The following is a 22,346-nucleotide window of genomic DNA, read 5'->3' on the forward strand; positions in this document are numbered from 1 at the left end:
TTTATCCAGAATAATTACTCTGGGATGACTGGTATAAACTATCTACATTCAATTGGCCCAGTGGACTTCATTACATTAAATCATCCACTACAACCCAGAAATTCACAAGCAACTTTGTTTTTAGTTCCATTTGTAATGAGCTTTTTAAACATGCTGCCAAGTTGCAGTTGTTTTTTGTTACTAAGATGCATAAATTAAGGACTTCAAGAAAAAATTGTCTTTCAGAGAAAGTAATATTTGTACTTGAAAAAAAAAAGTTCATGTTCAGAGTTGAACCAGAGGCTCAACTTTGTTCAGTGCTGCTGCAAAGCGAATGTCAGAAACAAATGACTGTATTGCAGTTCATGGTGTTGGAGTTTGGAGAGACCCAGTAAACTGTATCCCACTCTTGACTGGATACAATCAAGTATCAAGCCTTCAAATTGAGAGCTAGACACCACAGTCAGGCAGGTGGAGATCAAAATATCATTTTTATTAATGATGACATTGTTGGAATTAATGACTTAGTGTGAGGGTCAGATGGATTTGCTGGCCTGCCTCAGCTCCAAGAAACCCCACGAGAGAAGAAAGATTGGTCTGTAGCAGACATTTTTTACCAAGATGACTGATTGGCACTGGTCCCTGGAGGGAAAGGAAGAAATAAGTTAATTTTCCCATTACTGCAGGATTAGCTCTATCCAATCAAGAAACACAATAGTCACCACCAATCAGGTTATTCAATTCTGTATGTGGAGAGAAGTAAAGGAAAGACCAGAGGCTAGATGTGCCATTCTAATGGAGCTCCCGGCACATGGAAACAAGGAGGGAACTCCTTTTCCAGAGGAAAGAAGGTTCCCCACAATGTTGTCATCCATATTTCTCACTGAGGATTTAGTCACAGTAAAGATTGGATCAGATTAGACTTAACAAGTTATTTTTCACAAAAGATGCCCAGATAATCGAGTAACAATTTATCACTTTTCCCAACTGTGGATCAGAAATTGGATGAAATACCATCACTAGATCCAGAGTAATCATTGCCTTTCCTTTGTCTCATGTATGATAATGGTTACTTTAATGACCTTGGTGGTGAATGAAGGTCATCCCTAGCTTACAGCATTTGAGCTGTGAAAACATACCAATCTCCTCAGTGGGAACAGAATTAGGTTTCCATTTCAGTCATATAGTTCCTGTTCATTTCAGGTGGAGGAAATCATAGCTTTGTAGATATCCTTCCAGCAAGGGGAAGAATGTAAACCTTTGTTAATGTGTTCTCCCTGGTGGCCGAGCTACTTTGTCACTTTAGCTGGGTTCAATTCTGAGAAAGAGCGAGGCTTCAATTTAAAAGTGCGGGACGGCTGAATTGAAATTGGCTGTTCAAGTCCCTAAGAATCTGGGCTCTTTCAGATGTAATCCAGATGGACAGGTGAAATGGAAACACCCACCCAAGGCACTCAGCATGTTCTTCTCTAGGTCTCTGACCACTGCTGAGACCCGTAGTTAAGGCCTGTAAAAGGACACCATGAGGCCACCCAATTGGCTGTCATTTCCATGTTGGCAGGATACCTTCCAACAGTGTTGAGGTATGACAGGCAACCCCTTCATGATTACCATGTTACTCCCGTCCCTTTATCTCTTCTAGTCCTAAGGTATGATCCTAAGCATTGTACGTTTTTATTTTTGTTTTATTTCACAAGCATGTATTTAAACTACCTTTTGAGTGTGAGGCACTGTGAGAACCAGAATGAGAACCAGAATGTTACCTGAGAGGGCTGGGGAGTCTGTCAGAATGAGTTTACTTACAGTGAAGTGGAGGAAGTTCTCCTTAAAGCAAGGCAGAATACAGTAATCACCAAAAGACATTCTTTTTAAAAAATGGGATCGTAAAGTAATGAATAATTAATACCTGCTGAGGAAGTTAGGAAGGGCCTCAGGAACTGGTAACATCTGAACTATGAAGTTTGACTTAAGGGTCTCTGAGGGGTTAAATAGTACCCCCAGGGGCCCAGGCATGGTGGTTCATACCTGTAATCCCAAAACTTTGAGAGGTCAAGGCAGGCAGATCACTTGAGCCCAGGAGTTCTAGACCAGCCTGGGCAACATGGCAAAACTCTGTCTCTACACAAAATACAGAAATTAGCTGGATGTGGTGGTGCCTGCCTGTGGTGTTAGCTACTCTGTAGGCTGATGTTGGAGGATCAGTTGAGCCTGGGAAGTCAAGGTGGCAGTGAGCCAAGATCATGCCACTGCACTCCAACCTGGGTGATGGAGTGAGACCCTATCTGAAGAAATAAAGAAAGAAAGAAATAGTATCCCTTTTCAGCATCCAAGTTCTGACCAATTCGAGAAATAGAAGAAGTACTTGGCAGAACTCAAGATATCATTGAAAATTACTTACAGGGGATAAGTGAACAGATGGGACTTTAGTTTTATTGGCCAAGTGGGCCTAATGACACTCCAAAATTGGGCAGAATCCTATGGTGAGTCTTCACCTCCTCACCTCAGTGCACATCTTCAGGGTCTGGGTTCCCGAAGGAGCTGGGAGATCTCAGGTTCTCTGAAAGCAGGCAGATGTCAAGAGGAAACAGAGCCAGGCAGAGCTAAGCAAACCCAGTTAGTCTTTTCAAATTCACTGGATAGCCAAGTAAGTAAAGGGGCAGAGAAAGTCCAGGGGTGTGCATAGGAAAAATTCCTCCTCTTGAAACCAGGAGTGAGGAAAGATACTCATCTGAAAATTGGTGTGGCTAAGAGAAAGTTTAAAAATCCCCCTGCATGGAAGAGGGTGAGGATACTCTGGTGAGACTGGGATCAGGTGGAGAGAGAACTCTGGAAGGAGACGGGGAGATGAAGGTTGGGTGCAGAACAAGGAGAGTCTTCCATATCACACTAAAGGAGTGGGCTTTTCCTAAAAACAATGGGCTTTTCCTAAAAACCCACTGTATTTTTACAGAAAGACTGTATTTGTGAGTGACAGCTAGCAGTTAAGTGAGGATCATTATATTAGGGAAGTCAGTCAGGAAGCAATCTCAGTAGCCCACAGGAAACCCAGTGAGCACAGACACTGGGCATTTGGTATAATTCCTGATTTCATGAGAATTTATTTTTTATTTTTTATTTTTTTTCTGCAAAAGACATTATTTTATTCTTTTTTATGGCTGAGTAGTATTCCACACGTACATATACCACATTTTTTTATTATTATTATTATTATTATTATTATTATTATACTTTAAGTTCTAGGGTACATGTGCATAATGTGAAAGTTTGTTACATATGTATCATGAGAATTTAAATCACATCTGTCTACTTTGCATCGCAGGTCAGTTGATGAAGAGAAAATTACTCCTATCATAAATAATTTTAAAATTTCTGTGGAAATAATTACATTGTCATTTAACCTATCTGCCTTTTTATTTTTTTAAGAGACAAGATCTCACTCTATCATCCAGGCTGAAGCACACTGGCACAATCGCTCACAGCTCACTTCAGCCTCGACCTCCCGGGCTCAAGCAATCCTCCCACCTCAGCCTCCAAAGTAGCTGGGACGAAAGGCACATACCACCATGCCCAGCTAACTTTTAAATTTTTTTGTAGAGACAAGATCTCCCTATGTTTCCCAGGCTGGTCTTGAACTCCTGGGCTCAAGTGATCCTCCTGCCTAGACCTCCAAAAGTGCTGGGATTACAGGCATGAGCCACCATGCCCAGCCCCCTGCCTTCCTTTGTACCCCAAATGTCAGTGAGCAACTACAACGTGTAGAGCATTGTATGACATGTTGGTAATACAGAAATAAATGCCTAATAGAGAAAAGAGATGCCTAGTCATCTCTGCTGTGTTCAAAACCCACATCAAAAGTCATTACTCATGAAATTAATGCGATAAAACTTCAAAAGCTATATGTAAGGCACTATAAGAAGTTTTTCTTTAATACCATCATAGTTTATTGACAGATTTATAAAGGATGCTCATTGGCATGTGCTTCTTTTAAAAAGAAAATGCTATGAGGACACACAATGAGAATGTCTTTGAACCTGGGACCTGAAGGATACATATAAGTTTCTTAGAGAACATCAAAAACAAAATTCCTTGAAGAGAAAATAGAGCTTTTTGCATTTGGGACAGGTAGAAGTAATTGTTGTCTCTTTCAATAGGTACAAAGAAAAAAATTACTTTTATAATTTGGAGAAAGCAAATTAACATGCATACCACCACCACCATTTCCCTCACTATAACCATCCACCTTCCTGCCCAGCTCGTCCCTGAAACATTGACCAGGTCTTTTCTGTGATTTGCCAATCCATTATTCCCTTAGCTGCTTTGCTCCTCATTAATTTTGTCAAGAAGCCAAGGAATTTGTATGGACTATGGACTTAGATCCTGGAACATTTGCAGGGGAGCATGGGTAGCGTATTATAAAGTAAAATGAGTTAAAACCACTCCGATTACATTTAAGAAGGCAAGATCTGACTTTTGATGTGGGTTTTGCACAGAGCAGAGACTGAGACTATAGCTTTGTTTGGGAGAGTTTTCTTGTAGACTTAGATCGATTACATTAAAAGATTCAGCCTTCCAACAATGGCTCCAAAGAAAATAATGTTGGCTTTTCCCTTTTATGAAAGTAATACTTGTCTTACAGCCCAAGGGATTGACCATCTTTTTCTATTGAAATTATTCAGAGGACTGCTGCTTGGATGTCCTGGTAATGTATTGACATTAATAGCAGAATATTTCAATCAGAGCCATCTGGCCACAAGAGAATAACAGCTCCCATTGATTATGTGAAAAGCTAAGTTAGCTTCTGAGTATATAATACACTTGGAGTTGGCTTATGGGTTTTGTTATTGAGCATTTACATCTCCTTACAACCCACAGAACTCGAAAGACTTAACAAGCCGGTTGATGAATAAGGAGAGACCCCTGGGGGAAGATGTTCGGGGAGTGATACAAAAGGCCACCTATCCCAAATCAGAAAATGTTAGCCTTTTGGACACACGAGAAAGGAATTTGGCTTTCTTGGCATATTATCAGTCTGCATGAGAGAGTATTCAAACTTTGGAAGAGCCTATTTCGTTTGTTTGCCAGAGCCTTCTTTTGGTTTAAATGTGTAAAATGCATTCATTTTTCTTTTCTCTTCATGAATCATTTATACATTTAAAGCAGAAACTTTGTATAAGCTTAATAAATATAAATAAGCATCTTTATATTTGTGTTTAAGCATAAAACTCTTAAGTGCCAGGCTCTAAGTGCTTTATAAATAATAATTCATTTATTATTCAAAACAGTTTTGTGAATTATATACCTACTCTGTATATTCAATACTGTATAGAATATCAGTATACAAACATCCCTCAATGTCCATGGGCGATTGGTTCCAAAATCTCCCACAGATACCAAAATCTGAGAATGCTCAAGTCCCTTGTATAAAATAGTGTTTGCATATAGGCTATGCACACCCTTGCAGATATCTTAAATAACCCCTAGATTACTTATGGTACCTAATATAATGTAAATGCTACACCAATAGTTGTTATGCTTTATTGTTTAGGGAATGAGAACCAAGAAAAATGTCTGTATGTGTTCAGTACAGAAATGATTTTTTTTCAGAATATTTTTGATCCATGGTTGGTTGATGCCACAGATGTGGAACCCACAGATGCAGAAGGCCAACTGTATACTTTTTATGTATCAATATACATCAAGATGCATTTCTGCCCTTCTAGGACGTGCATGGTTCCAGCTTATATGTTGTTAGCTTTGTAAAGTCCAGCAAGGCTGTGGGAGTTTACAGTAGCAGGGAGATAAAATAGATAGAGCAGCACATGCTGAGAGTGAATCAGGGAAAGCAGGAGTCGATGGGAAGCCAGCAGGCACATGGGGAAAGAGACAGTCATGGACCTAGAAAGCAGAAACTGAGAATGAGAATATGGAAGATTCTGCCCAGTTGCAAACAGGCAGCTCAAAACCTGAGGAAAAGCCTCCTCTGAGAGAGTGAGACTGGTCAGGGCTTCCAGAGTGCAGGATGGAGATGGGAGTGGTGAGGGGCAAAGCCTTTCCAGGAAGGCTCACTGCAATCAAGCAAGTCTTGGGGTCCATGATGCCAGGAAGGGAGCAGGCAAAAGGCCCAGCCTCATTGGAATGTAGAAGGTGGTGCTGCTCTCCAGAACCTGGGGATATTCAGAGAGGATTGATTTCTCTCTCTGCCCTGAGTTTTAGACCTTATCTAAGCCCTTCATTATCAGGGTGAAGTTTCTTGATAACCCACACAGGTGACTCCTTTTCTCTTTACGTGAGAGATGCAGAGTAGCTTCCCATATAGTAAACAGTCTTCCCACACAATCATCAGTGATGCTGGAAAGGAAGCCCCTCCTGACACTAAACAGGGTATTGGGTCTACACTCAGCATGGACCTGAAGAGTTCATCTTAAAGTCCCACTTTAAAAAAAAAACCTGCTATCCCAAATTCTCATATGAAAGACCCTCAAGTCTGAGTACAGACAATCCTCCAATTATGATGGGGTTATGTCCAATCAAACAATTTTAAGTTAAAAACACAACTAATACACAACCTGCCAAACATCGTAGCACAGCCTAACCTACCTTAAACATGCCCAGAGCATTTACATGAGCCTACACATGGGTACAATCATCTAACCCAAAGTCTATTATATGATAAAGTGTTGAATATTTCATGTAATTTATTGAAAATGATACTGGAAATGAAAAACGAATGGTTGTATGAGTACTAGAAGTATGATTTCTACTAAATATGCATCACTTTCACATCACTGCAAAACTGAAAAATTGCAAGTCAAATCATTCTCAGTGAAGGACTGTCTGTACTCTCTTCCTGCCAGGTTTTCAGTTAGAAAACAGCTCATGTGGACCTTCAGGATAAAGGACAGGTGAAGACTGCCTTAGAGCAAGCAGAGAGTGGCTGGGGAGAGGAATGTTTGATCATGATAATCTCATGCAGAGTACATAAAGGGATTATATATATGTATGTATCTAAAGGGGTATATATATGTATGTATATATGTGTGTATGTACATACATATACATATGTTTTGTGTGTGTGTGTGTGTGTGTATATATATATATTTTTTTAGACAAATCCTCACTCTGTCACTCAGACTTTGGTGCAATGGCACCTTCAGGGCTTACTGCAGCCTTGACTTCCCAGGCTCAAGTGATTCTCCTACCTGAGGGTCCTGAGTAGCTGGGACTACAGGCACATGCTATCACACCCTACTAATTTTTAAAAATATTTTTTGTAGAGACAGGTTCTTGCTATATTTCCCAGGTTGATCCTGAATTCCCGGACTCAAGTGATCCTCCCGCCTTGGTCTCCCGAAGTGCTGGGATTATGGCATAAGCCACTGTGCCCAGCCATAAATGGGTATTTTTTATAAGGAGGCAGATACATATCTATATGGAGGACTGGCAAATTATAGCCAACCCTATTTTTATTTAGCTCATGGGCTAATGAGTTCTTTTATATTTTTAAATGGTTGGAAATAAAATAATAATATTTGTGGCATGAAAACTAAATGAAATTCAAACTTCAGCATTTATACAAAAATTCCATTTTTATTAGTAGGTCTATATTTTAAAACATATATATATTCAGTTGTATTTTGAATTTTAATTATACAAAATTGTGTAGAAATTTTTTCTCTCTTATTATGTCAGTACCTGCAAAATTTTCTCTATTTTACCCTTTGGCCTACAATCTCTAAAATATTAATATTTACTATGTAGCCTTTACACAAAAAACTTTGTCTGCCCTGGTGAATAGGGGACTCGGCAGGAACCGTGGATAAGTGACTATGAATAGGCCTGAAAGGTTCCCATTCAATCCACTCATCCACTGCCCAGCTTCTGTTCTTTGTCCTCTGATTACTAGATAGAAAAGCAAAGCAAGAAGGCAATGCCCCAAAAGAAGGCCAGTCGATGGGCGTTAATACAGGATTGCTGTGAAAATGCCTGGAGCATTGATAATGCACAAAATAGATTCATTTAGCAGTATTGAAAACAGAAAAAAATATGGAGTTTGCCATATTAATTTAATATATTCTGCATTCTCAGTTCCTAGGAAAAGATATGCTATGCACCATCAGTTTTCAATTTTTTATCACTATCTGAGGAAGTCATTCTTGTTAATCCAAACTATATTTTCAGTGTCTTGACATCCCCATATCTCCAGCCAAATTGGTTAAAATTTCACATGCCAAGATAAAATATATAAGCATGTTATTCTAGAGTATTGTTATTAGCTTTCAATACGAAAAGATTGTATATAGAGGGGGTCCATTAAGTTAAATATCAGTAAGGGAGTTGCCATAGAAACTGGTAATAAGAGAAAAAGACATTTAAGAAATTCATGTTATTTTTACCCTTGCCTAGTCCCAAAGTGGGTTGGAAACATATGCCTTGGGAAGTTCCAACCTCAGGGAAGGACCCAAGCCATCTTTCAAGGAATTTCTTTCTGTCTAGAGAACCATAAATATTTAGAAGTGAAACATTTTGTTGTGTGTCGACTGTTTAATAGCTTGTGTGGTACTTCCTATTTCCAAATGCTTTCCTGAGCATCGATTTAGGTGCAGGATTATAGTGGCAAAAAAATATATAGCGTGCAGGATTGGTTTGCATCGGATCTGGCATTCACCAATTGGCTACATCACAGATTTTCACTAAAAGATATCTGAGTTTATTACCCATTTACAAGTAAGGTCAGACACATTCCAGTTATAGTTAGGCTGTCTTGAATAGATAATTTCTCCTAACTCTATAACATGAAGGCAATATCCAAAATACCTGCCTCCGTAGAAGACCTAAGAGACCTTCTAGTTAAAATGAAATGCATTTATTTTCAAATTTTCAAATGTCATCCCTAGATATTTTCTTGGGCTCACTCTGCTCCTAAATAGCTCAAAGATTTCTAGTCAGATTTCCTTTTGCAAAAATATAATATATTAAAATATTCTCTGTCTGTATAATAATATTTCCACAGTTGTACCTGAATATTCATGTATTCATAACTGGGAATCTTCCTAATTGCAAGAAGCACCTTAAACTTACTAAGAAAAAAAAAATACTTTTGACTATTTGCAGACACAACTGATTATCAGATTTATGTAGTTTTCATAAATTCATCTCACACTTTCCAGACCACAGAAGAAATGCACTAAATAGTTAAGGACATCAAGAATCTAATTCTGAAACTATTTGTAAAGAGCTGTGGTAGTGTGCAAACTTCAGCCATTATTTCTCAAGTAGGCAGTAAATTGGTACCCATTAAAAGAGGCAAAATAGCTTGACTGCTCTCTCTCCGTGGATGCATAATATGAAAACACACGAATTCTCTACACAGACTTTTAAATCAACAAAAATCATGTAACCCTGGAGCTGGCAAGGTGAGGAACTGCTAACTGTGTTCATGTTATTGGGACACGGCTTTAGCTAGTAAACACAAGTATCTAGCCACCACTGATAGACTTAGTATTGAATTATTCAAGATCTTCGGGAACTTATCTCTCACTTAAACTGCAAATCCCCTTTTTAAGTGACCTATACTGTAATAATCTGTGGCCTGTAGTCATTAAGATGTAGGTAGAGAATGATCTTCTATGCTCTATCTCCATGTAAATATGAGCCAGTTTCCAACAGCAAATAAATTATCTTTCAGGCCCATAAGTACTTTAGATCATCTGTGGGTGGCCTTGACATAAAACCCAAGAGTTAATTTAGTTTGATCGAAATTCTTAGTTACCCAGGCATTTTACTATTACACAACAAATGTTTTCACAAATAGCTAAGCTGACCATAGATTATAGTCTCATATCAGCAGAGAGTTAGTTGCTGTTAAAAAAGAAGAAGAAGAAGAAAGACTGCTTAGAATTTTAAGACATTCTTTCACTCTTGCCACCTCTCTCCCTCACAATGCCTTGCCCAGTCTTTTCTTATGGCAATTTAGACACTTTTAGCTTTATTGGGAGTCCCAGCTGAATTGCCTAGCAGTTGAAACAAAATGTGACAAAAATCTAAAAGGTTATCTTATGCAAGGACTTAGGGTTCAGTATGTAATTAGAAAGCCCTAGGGTAACCTAAAACCCTGTAGAACGCAGAGCTGTTAAATCTGTTACTCAAGCTCACATTTTCGGATGCTCTAATGCTTCCATTCCAAAATTGCAAAAGCTGGAGAGTGTGGCGAGCATCTTGCCTATTCCTGCTTAAAGCAACCTTATATTGCTCTCAAATAAAATTCTAACGGAAAGTTCTGAGAACTATGACAAGTCTTTGGTGATGGTAGAAAATGAAAAATGACTGCAATCAATTAAGGAATTGGCTTACTTTATTCCAAAACCAAAGAACAAGTATTCACCATAAAAGGGACCTGGGAGAATCTAGGTAATTTTTTTTTCGTACAGACTGTATTTTTTAAATTAAATCTAAACAACCTTTTATTTTATTCATTTGTCTTCAGAGAATGGCCAGTAGGTTTAGCTAAGTGAGACACAAATTTGTAAGGCTCTTCAAAGGAACTTATATCAGTTTCTTTACGGGCATAAAGAAAATGGCAGTGAGCCCTATGAATCCAGCCCAGCTGGATATGCAGTGGATTCCCAAAATGTTTTCTTTATGTCACAAATAAAAAATGTAGCATTCTTGACATTCTAAAAAGCTGTTTCTTTTCTATGAAGTCTTATCCTGCAGATTCTAATTTGTAAGATTGTGAATCTTGCTAGAGTTTTTTAAATATCCTATATTCGAGCTGTAATTTAGAAAAAAAAAAAGTGTGAACAGAAAAAGAAAAACAAGAAAGAAAGAGGAGACTGGAGAGAGAGTGGGGTGATATCCTATCCAGGAGTCCCCAATCCCCTGTCCACAGACTGGTACCAGTCCATGTCCTATTAGGAGCCAGGCCATAGGTGAATGGCTGGCAAGCGAGCGAAGCTTCGTCTGTATTTACAGTCAATCCCCATCACTCACATTATCACCTGAACTCTGCCTCCTGTCAGATCAGCTGCAGATTAGATTCCTATAGGAGCGTGAGCCCTATTGTGAACTGTGCATACGAGGTATCTAGGCTGCATGCTTCTTATGAGAACCTAATGCCTAATGCTCTGTCACTGTCTCCCATCATCCCTAGATGGGACCATGGGAACCCTAAATGGGAAAGCAAGTTCAGGGCTCCCACTGATTCCTCATTATGGTGAGTTGTATAATTATTTTATTGTATATTACAATATAATAATAGAAGTAAAGTGCATAATAAATGTGACGCACTTGAACCATCCCAAAACCATGCCCCCTCTGCAGTCCATGGAAAAATTGTCTTCCATGAAACCAGTCCCTGGTGTCAAAAAGGTTGGAGACCACTGCTATACACAGTGTTTCACTGTGGAAGGTTTAGCCAGTCAATATAACTGGGCAGCAATAATGTGATATAGTCCTCCTGGGCATAGAATTTTGTTCAAAAATTTATCCTAGAACTTGTGTCAGAGGCCTCAGTGAGTTTCACAAAATAACACAAACAGATGCCTGTTGCAGATCTATCAATATGCTTAATTTATGGTGGGGTTTCGCAAGGGTCTATTAAAAAAGTATTCACAGGCTTATGATCAGCTAAGATAGTTTTCAAGGATCCATAAAGCCCCTGAAATTGCGTAGAAACACTTTTGTGTTTACCCACATGTATGTTTACTTTTCTGGAGAAAGGGTCCCTAGCTTTCATCAAATTCACAAACATATTCTAAGAATAGTCGACAGACTTCTTTAGGTCATTACTAGTTATCTGATGTCATTTTCTTTTGCCAGAAATAAAGACAATACGTGTATGTGTGTAAGTGTGTGTGTGACCTGACAGAAAGGCTTAATGTTAACATACCTTGTTTAGCTTACACTAAGCATGATAGTTTTAGGCATAGTTTGATTTTCTACCTCTCATAACTAAGAAATTCAAAACTGCTTTTGTTTGTAGCCTATAAACGCTTTCATTATCCATGGAAAAAATGTCCATGTATTATCACTGAAAAAAATAAGAGAGAATTTGGAAGCATAGATATAGTCAGTATTTATGAAAAAGATGACAGTTTGCTCCATTCAATTTTTGGCACCAAATTTGACTAAGTGTGTGTGTGTGTGTGTGTGTGTGTGTGTGTTCAGCTCTGGATTAATATGTTTGTTTTCATCATTTTAATTGGTAATTAGTTTTATTTCAAATATAGGAAACCATTATCCTGAAAGTCTTTCTGTACTTCTAGAAGTTATAATATTTTGATGCATTGACAAATATATTGACAGAGAATAAACTGACCATGTATTACTCTCAAACAAATCAGCCTATGAAATTTGATCCTTTCACTATGTACGCTCTCAAAGGGAGAGGAGGTTTCCAGCCATCCTCCTGCTGTCTTGTAGATGCTAGATCACTGGAACACGGTAGCAGGTCCATGCTAAGTACTTCTCCCTGCATGAGAACACTGAGTGGATCACACTTGGTCTGTGAGTTGGAGTAAAGATTCCACCGACAGAATCCAAGAGTCAGAACTTGGCAAATTCTAGGATGTCTTAGAAGATCCTAGAATGGGTCTAAATATATCATTTGATATAAAACAGCAGATATAGGGTATTATTCCTTAATACGAAGTCAATGACACAGGAGCTTGTGCTAAAGCAAATCAAGGGAGAAAAATAAATAGCATGGCAAAAAACACAATTACTTCTGCACCAACGTAATACTTTGGGAAATACATCATAAAATAACCTTTAACAATGGAAAATAGGCTATCTTTTCGAAGGCATGTTACAAAATACAAATCCCTATGGGGTGGATATTTTTATGACAGCAAATTTTCCTCCCAAAGAGAAATGTTGTATTAACATTTCAAGTTAGCCCTTAATCTTTTTTTGTTTTTATTTTATTTTTTGAAATGGAGTTTCACTCTTGCTGCCCAGGCTGGAGCACAATCGTGTGATCTTGGCTCACTGCAGCTTCCGCCTCCCGTGCTCAATCTATTCTCCAGCCTTAGCCTCCCGAGTAGCTAGGATTACAGGCACCAGCCACCACGCCCAGCTAATTTTTTTTTTTTTTTTTTTTTTTTTGGTATTTTTAGTAGTGACAGGGTTTCGCCATGTTGGCCAGGCTGTTCTCAAACTCCTGGCCTTTGGTGATCCGCCCACCTTGGCCTTCCAAAGTACTGGGATCACAGGCTTGAGCCACCGTGCCTGGCCAGCCCTGTATCTTTAAAGTCCCTTTCAACAGGAATTTACTCAATCTTCATAATCAGCAGCAATAAGGAAAGTATCTCCTTTACAGACACCCAAAGAGAGCCTTAAGGAGACGTATCATTTGAGTCACTAAGGGCTCCTGGGTCAAAACAGAACAACAAGGCCTTTCACTTCCCTCTCCTTGGATTTGAAAGAGTAATTCTCAAGACCTCCCCATCCACAGAAAACAAATGGGTCCCCAGGTCACTTTTCTCTCCCATTTCCCTCTAGGAACTGAAAGAAATCTTGGCATCTTGCCTTGATCAACAGTCATCGCTTTCTTTTACATGTTTTAAGTGGACATGCAAAATAGCACCTACTTTTGTGTAACTGGCATTTTGGATCATTCCTTTAAGATGAAAATCAAACCAGGAAAAACATCAAGTTAAAGGAGATAAAGCCCTAGGAGACTAAAGTATTTATACTTTAGAAGTAAAACAGGTCACATAAGTCAAAAATATCTTTTACCCGAGCAAGAAACCAAATCCCAAACTATTACTCATTACAGGGATGCAGTTTCTTGATATCAGACAAAAGCAAAGCAAAAGAAGTAAAAGGGAGAACTCAGATGTCCAAGAGTTGTTTTATTTTGGTTTATATTTATGGAAGTGGTACAGAATTTTGATTATTTCTTTTTTAAGATAACTGCTGTGTGTGCCCTCTAAGACCAGCTCATTTTTATGGTACTGCTCAATTCCTTAACTGTTCTGAGGCAGCAGAGAGAAAAAAGACAATGTGATACCAAATTGAACAAAAGGAAGTTATTCAATGATAAATCATACTTGAAATGTCACTTAAAAATGAATTTTTATTTCTCGTCATGTCTCTCATGGACATTTGATTTTATTACTTCTCTTTAAGGTTAGGTTGAACCATGCATACAGCAATTAAAGCAATTTTCACCTGAAAACAGCAATGTCTTCTGGCTCAGCATAAATAGCTTAAATACTTTTGGGAAACAATTAAACTGAATCCAACAAATGTTAACTGAACTCACATCACTTGCCTAGCTCCTTGGTCCGTAGAGGCATATGCGATAATGGCAGATGGCAGATACCATATCTCCTGGGTAATTCGTCATGACAATCGTGCTGTTAAGAATCAATAATCATACAAAAATTAGCTGGGTATGGTGGCACGTGCCTGTAATTCCAGCTACTTGGGAGACTGAGGCAGGAGAATTGCTTGAACCTGGGAAGCAGAAGTTGCAGTGTGCTGAGATTGTGCCATCACACTCCAGCCTGGGTGACAGAGTGAGACTCCATCAAAAAAAAAATCAATAATCAATCTAATCATCTATGGTCAAAAATAGACCCATAATTCAGCCAGTAGTTGATTCAACAAGTTAAAATATGTCCCCAGCTGATTTTGATAGTGGTTAATAAAAAGAGCCATGTAGGCATTTTCTTCCCCCTGTGATAACTGCAGGGAGGTGGCATTTTTTAACTTCCTACTTTTCATATAGGAAACAGACTCATTGGAAAGATAAAAGACGTGCTTCAGATCATGTTCAGCTTCCACGCTGCTGGTTGCTGGTCTGGTGCTTTGTCTGTTGACTAATTCCTTTTTCTCCCTCCTCACCCCAGGCCCTCCCCTGTAAAGTATGGAACCCCGTGCCTTCGCTGACCCCAGCATCCTGAGAGTTGAAGGGAGAGGGCAAAGTCCAATAGACTTTCTGGTGGGAAAATTTGGCTGAAGGGTTTTCTGTAAATTTTTGCTCAGTACTGTATCCCTTCATATGCTGCTACCTCCCCCGTGCTCAGTAATTTTAGTTTGTGCTTTTTGTTTCTCTTTTTGTTTCTTTGGTTTGCTGGCTTTGTGTTCTTTTCCCTTTTTTTTCCTTTTCTTTTCCTTTTTTAATGCAGGAATTGGTCAAGGTGTTCCCGTGGTGGCGCTCATAGTGGAAGGGGGACCCAACGTGATCTCGATTGTGTTGGAGTACCTTCGAGACACTCCTCCTGTGCCGGTGGTTGTCTGTGATGGGAGTGGACGGGCATCGGACATCCTGGCCTTTGGGCATAAATACTCAGAAGAAGGCGGGTAGGTAACTTTCCAGACCCCATGGAAGAACCTTAAAGCCTGTTTGGAAATGAGAGTATGAGTGGATTATGTTTTCAGTAGCTCAACCAAGACCTCAAATCAAAACAAGCTATGAACAAATTGTCTAAAAACTGTCTGTCATGGGAGGGCTGTGGCGAAGAACAGAGGAACATATTCTAAATGTCCTGTGAAGTGGGATATTCTATGAAAGCTACACGGATAAATAACAAGGGTGAGGAAGAGAGAGGAGGTCATAGGTTGTAGTCTCCTTTTTCTTGTCTTCGTATCTCCTTCTCCTCCTCCCAGCAAGGAGAAGCAGGAATTGGGTTTTAACACATGAAGCACAGCCAGTCTGGACCAGATGGTTCAGGTTGGTAACTTCAGAGAAGCTGGGTTGTTCAGCTTCCAGGCTTGGCCTCCAAACACCAGCATTGCCAAGCCACTGTGAAGATCTATGGTAGACCGTGCCATCAGGCTTCTCTAGATGGGCGAGGAAAGTCAAATCTCTGTAATGGTAACTACTCTGGTCTTTTGTAAACTCCTCTTGAATGCCTCACGCCCTTTCCTTGGTCTGTTAGGCTCCTAATGCTACTTTCAACAGTCCAAAGCCCCCAATCCCAGGAAAGATTCCCCCTTCACAGCACTCCCCTCCAGTCCAACTTCCCACTGAGCAAATGCTGAAATCCAGCACCCTTGCAGATTATTAGATCAAAATAAACCATCCCAAGGTGTGAGTGAGATTAAGGGGGTAAAACTCAGGGGAGCCATTGATGTGTTAAATAAGGAACTTCCTAATCCAATCAATTCCCCTAACACATGAAATTTGTGGGGAGGGGAAAGCCTCAAATGAGATGATGGTCTTTTATTCGTGCCTTTTATAAATACACATTAAGTGTTTCCTGGGTGCGATGCACTAGGCCGAACATTAAGATGTAAAAAAGAAAAACATACAATTAATTGCCACTTTCAAGATGCTCACAGTAAGTCTAATAAGTAGACAAGTATTACAAAACAAAAATACAAGTGAACTCACCTACAGCAGGATGCTCCCTCCTCCATCCCTCTCGTACCCATCCCTCTTGTACCCAGCCTGCTTTATTTAAATAGAGACTGAGCATGGCAAGTCAGTACCATCCCATCTCTCCCCATCCCCTTCCTCATCTTTGACAGCAGCCTAGTACTCCACATAAGCCATTAAAACAGCACACCTACCTCGTTAGTAGATGAACCTGTGTTCATGAAATGAGGAATAACAAAAGACATTGAGCCTCCAGCTTAACACTGCAAACCCAAAAGCTCTGATACCAAAAAAAAAAAGTTAAATTATTATTATATTTTGATAGTAAATAAGTGGTCCATTTTATAGCTCAGAACTATTTAAATTTAGTTAACTTACTATTATATTATTTTTATAGTAAATATTGGTCCATTTTATCGCTCAGAATCTAAAAAGAGAATATGTACCCAAACTTCTCTATGTTTACAACCAGCTCAGAGTTCAAGATTCTTAACTGTGCTTTGTTTTATTAAAAATTTAACCAAGGGTCAGGCACAGTCGTTCATGCCTATAATCCCAGCACTTTGGGAGGCCAAGGCAGGTGGATCACTTGAGGTCAGGAGTTCAAGACCAGCCTGACTAACATAGTGAAACCCCATTTCTCTAAAAATACAAAAATTAGCCAGGCGTGGTGGCACATGCCTGTAATCCCAGCTACTTGGGAGGCTGAGGCAGGATAATAGCTTGAACCCAGGAGGCAGAGGTTGCAGTTGCAGTGAGCCAAGATTGCGCCATTGCACTCCAGCCTTGGCAACAAGAGCAAAACTCTGTCTTAAAAAAATAAATAAATAAAAATAACCAAGGTTCTCCTTTCTCTAAATCTAGCAATATGTTCTATTTTTCAGAAATAAACAATAATTTTAATACAGTTTTTAGCTTTGGCTTATTTCTTACTTTCTAGTTTGCAAATTATTTTATGGTATTCCTACAAAGTAGAATGCAAATTTGCATTCTGAATGCACCTTTTGTTTTTCTGGTTTTTTTTTTTTTTTTTCCCCAGAAAACGCATGGAAAAGTACACTGTTCACGTCAGCATTTCAGGTTTCTCAGGTGTATACACAATGAAAGCCAGGATCCAGTGCCTGTTATTTATCATGATCTTGGATTGTCTACCTTGAAAATGTTAAAATATTTAATAAGTTATATATAAATATGTTAAACTACTTAGATTGCCCTTCCTGCTTTAATATGGAAGAAAGATTATGTATTTTAGAACTGGGTGGGACCTAGATTATTTAAATTAAATTATTATTTAAATTAAGATTATTTAAATTAAGCGCTTCGTCCAAAGCCACACAGCCCAAGATCCCAGGCCAGAATCCCTGCTGGTATATGATGAACACGTACTGAAATGTGTTTTATGCTATGTGCTGTAGTGTTCCTCATATAGGACTTCAGTGATACTCTTTTTTAAATATTCAAATGCACTTCAGTTGCCTTCAGCTTCCTCTTTTCATTATACTTTAGTATCATTATTATTACTGCTGGTATTCCAAAGAAATCAAAACCAATGCATTCCTGATTGTAAACCAATGTCCAAGCTGATCAACCCCGTGTCATGTGGATTCTTTCCCTTTTCCTACCTAGACCATTATACACCAACCCCAAAATTAAGAGTCAAAAATATCATTCTTTCTTTTCTTTTTTTTTTTTTTTTTGAGATAGAGTCTCATGCTGTCATCCAGGCTGGAGTACAGTGACGCGATCTCGGCTCACTGCAAGCTCCGCCTCCCGGGTTCACACCATTCTCCTGCCTCAGCCTCCTGAGTAGCCGCAACTACGGGCACCTGCCACCACCCCTGGCTAAATTTTTGTATTTTTAGTAGAAACGGGGTTTCACTGAGTTAACCAGGATGATCTCCATCTCCTGACCTCGTGATCCTCCCACCTTAGCCTCCCAAAGTGCTGAGATTACAGGCGTGAGCCACCGTGCCTGGCCAAAAATATGCTCTTTTAACTTTAATTAGCAATTTTTGTTGTAATTTTTTTGGTCAAAATATGTAATTTTTGGCATCTACACAAACTATGAACACTATGAACTATGAACTATGAACAATCGCTGATTATCAAAGAATATGAGTTTATGCATATAACTAGTGTGGAGGTAAAGAATTAAGTATAATTTTCGATCCTAAGACGTTTTAAAATTAAAACTTTAAAAATTTTAAGAAAAATTTAGAAATGGTTATTAAGACAATAGAAGGCTAAAAAGAAGTTTTGTATTTTATATGTAGTTATGATAAAGTGTGCTCTTGCTCCAGGAAAGCAATTATAAAATCGTCATGATAAAACGAAGTCAGAATGTTTCTCTGTGCCATCTGAATAACTTCAAGAATTTAATCATGTTTATTTAGCTTGATAAGAAATTGTCTAGTCACACATGTGCAGCCAATTTTAAAAATCATTTCCAAATAACATTATCTTGCAGTAGTGTGCTTTATGTTAAGAAAAAAAAAAATGGCCCAACTATACCTTATTCACCAGGAAGGATTTCTTCTTTGATTTCTAATAAAGTCCGACAGTGTTGGAAATGTTTCACTACAAATAAATGCAAATCCACAACTACATGATCACATAAACAAATCTACATAAATGTGCATCATTGTACAAATGAAATTGGATATAGAGAACACACACATCCTGTTTATGAAACCTTTATTTCAGGGCTGCACCAGTATCTTTTCAATTACTTTGGTAACTTAAATATGATTAAAAATGTTTTAAGTTAATTTAAAGATTCTTAAATAATACAGATCCAAGAACTATTCAGCTATAGAGCCTTTCATTTTATAATCTTAAAGGAGTAAAAAAAAAAAAAAAAAAAAAAAATCAAGCCTTACATTTTAACCTTTGTGAACTTTATGTTTTATCTTTGAATTCCCTTCTAGAATGTGAATTTGAAAGACAATCACTTTGGAAGTAATTTGTAATTGACAAAACTGATTAGCTTTTGTGGATGAGATTACTTAGGATAGAAAAAGACAGACTGCATCTATCACAATCCAAATGGATTTGGATAAACTAAAAGACAATTGCAATTAAATTCTTGTTTGAGTCTCTTTCTGCCTGTCTCTGCTCTGTGGCATATAGTACCTGAAAGAAATGGTCAAACTCCTGTTTTCTTCTCATTGGCATAATGGATTTTCTATTTCTCATCTGTCATAGTTTAGAATGAGTCACTAATTAAAATTTAGTCACTTTCCCTAATTAACTTTATTGCTTTCGAAATATTATCAAATTTTATTTCTAAATCATGAATGACTAAACATGACAAAGTTAAAGAGATTCATGCTACCCAAATAGTATTTGAATCACCTAAGTTTTTTAATACTAGGATTCTATTTTTGTGTTGGAGCAATATGAACTGTAGTACGCATAGTTGGGAATAGCATACCTTTCTCCTGACATTGAAATCAGAGATTACTTTGCCTCATAATGGGCAACCAAAGTGTCAGATTGCAGAGAAATGTTGTCTAGCCCAACATTTGTCAATCAGTGAGTAAGTACTTCACCCATAAAAAATGTCAGTGTGAAAAAGGCATCCAAATGCATTTGTGTTCCAAAATGGTGCTCCTTATTCGTCCAAATTTTTTTGATTTTTATGTTTATTTTGGCATCTTCATTCCAGAAATAATCATCTGTATTTACCATTTTTAGATACTCTAGGACAAGAAGCAGAGCTTGCTGGTAGCAGAAAGCCTTCAAATTTTTTAGTCATCTGTTATTAACTTTTGGGAAATTATCAATGGGGAAAACACCAAGAGACTGTTCACATTTTTGTGTGTCAGTGGAATTTGTATTGGATATTGGGAAGAATAAATGAGCAATGGCTTGGGAGCAGGAGAATAGATAATACATTGCTAATAAAAATTTGACTTTCCTGTTTAAAGGATGTTTAATAAGATTCCCTATATTATTTGATTACCTGAGGCAAAGGCATAAATGAATGCTAACTGGAGATGAAAAACGAAAAATATGTTGTATGGCTTCAAATTATGTAACTATATATTCCTAGCAGAGATGTGGCAAAAGCATGTTTCTCTGCAAATATACATCAAAATGACCAAAGATATGAGAAAGTCACCAGAAAGCTAGATATTTTAGAAACCCAAATGTAGTCTGTAATCCCTAGGGCTTGTCATTCTGTGCAGTGGTCACTATTGTTTTCTCCTGCTGCTCCAGAGATTTCCATCTAAAGCTGGCGGGTGTCAAACCCTTATCATTTGTCTCTATAAGACCTGCCAAAAGAACGTAATTGATCTCAATGGTTTGTATTCCAGCATGATTTAGACATAATTGGAATGTCAAGTAAGGAAAAAAGGAGACATATCAAGCATGCTGGCTTCAAGTGTCCCTTATAGTTTTTGTTAATTTCATCTTACGTTGTCTCTTTTCTAAAATTTTCTACAAGAAATCATGTCAAAACTTGATTCTTATTTTGGAAATATACTGTACAGACAAAGAACACTGGTGGTTTTACTTATAAAAAGGGTCACTGTAACTTGTTTTCCTAGTTAACATTTATTGGGTGCCTACTATATGCATGGGCCTGTTGGAAGATGAATAAGGCACAGCCCTAGCTGTCAAGGACTTTATAATGGGGGCTAAGACATAGACACGAGTGCAGATAACTAGAAGGTCATGTGTGCTTTGATAAAGGCACAAAGGGTCACAAGAGCACAGAGGGTAAAATAAATGCGTGGTGCGTTCTTCACGAGAATCCTATCAATGGAACAGTGTATGTTAATTATCCACAAAACGGCAATAGAATGACTCATTTTTCCTCTTCCCCTTTTCCATCAAAAACTGGATTTAAGCTGAGGGTCAGCCTGGAGGACTGAGAAGGACTAATATTTGACCCTCCCTTATATAACTCAACTCAGAGAAAGAATCTGAAATAGATTGAAGAAAATTGGTAAAAAGGACAAATTCATTGAGATAGTGTGGCAATGGTGTGTGTGTGTGTGTGTGTGTGTGTGTGTGTCTATGTTAAATTTATATACACTAATAAATTTAATTTAATAAATTGACTCCAATAAGATTACTTTATATATATGTAAGTATTATATGTTAATCCCTATAATTATCTGTGTGTATATATAGGCTTAAAATTTAACTGAAGACTTAAAGATAGAACTGATAATATGGCTTTTCAAATCAATCACTAGGTATTTTTGAATACTTGTTTTAGGTACTATGGGTGCTATGATAAGTAGTATAATTTTCCTCAAGAGATGTGCACATAATCTTATTTGAACTAATATACTAACAAATAATTTTTCAATTAGATGCTATTATTGAATTCTGAGAAGGTAGAAGGAAGCATAGTTTGGAGTAAATGGGGAAGGTGTCATGGAGACAACACCACAGCAGTTTTTGCCTCTGTAGTATATATAAAGACATAGATATATTGCAACCTGTGTCATTGTATCCAAGCTCTACAGGGCTAGAGTAGCTCCATGTATTTAAGAAAGTGCGAAATAAAATAAATACGTTTGTCTTAGAGTTCACTATTTGATCCCTCATGTTGTATCAACATGGGAAGAATGAAGCATTGACTTTAAAAATATTATCCAGAGTTTCTTCTTCAGGGAAGAAAGCACCATGGAGAGGAAAAGTTTCATTGATCTAAATTGGCTCATCAGCTCTCTGCATGGACTAGTTTGCTCTTTTCCTAAAGAGTATGGAGTTGAGCAAAACTCTTTAGGAAAGAATGTCCTTGAACATAAAGAGCAAACATCAGAGAAAACATAGTTGTGTAATCCATTATGATAGAGAAATCCCTTTTAAAGAACCATCATCTACAACTTTCAGAAAGCCCATCAATGCCGAGTGATGATTTCAGAGCTCTCTAGTGATTACATTCCTCTGAGATTTCCTTAGCTAACCCTTGGCTACTTGTTTAACAATAACGACAACAAAAATCCAAATAAACATGTGGTTATCAAACTTCAGCATGTCTGAGAATCACCTAGAGAGCTTTAGGAGATCCAGATCCCCC

At 38.0% G+C, this 22,346-nt stretch overlaps 1 protein-coding gene across 27 annotated transcripts in view; it reads left to right on the forward strand.

The window, feature by feature from the left end:
• The window catches only part of TRPM3 (transient receptor potential cation channel subfamily M member 3), a 929,658-nt gene that overhangs the window by 682,693 nt on the left and 224,619 nt on the right, over positions 1 to 22,346 (forward strand). For all 27 annotated transcript variants that reach the window (XM_021927842.2, XM_021927844.2, XM_021927846.2 and 24 more), the window contains one exon: positions 15,114 to 15,288. In XM_021927842.2, the coding sequence (XP_021783534.1) occupies positions 15,114 to 15,288 (175 nt within the window). The remainder of the gene's footprint in view (positions 1 to 15,113; positions 15,289 to 22,346) is intronic.

The sequence above is a fragment of the Papio anubis genome, chromosome 13 (genome assembly GCF_008728515.1).
Source record: "Papio anubis isolate 15944 chromosome 13, Panubis1.0, whole genome shotgun sequence".
NCBI lineage: Eukaryota > Metazoa > Chordata > Mammalia > Primates > Cercopithecidae > Papio > Papio anubis.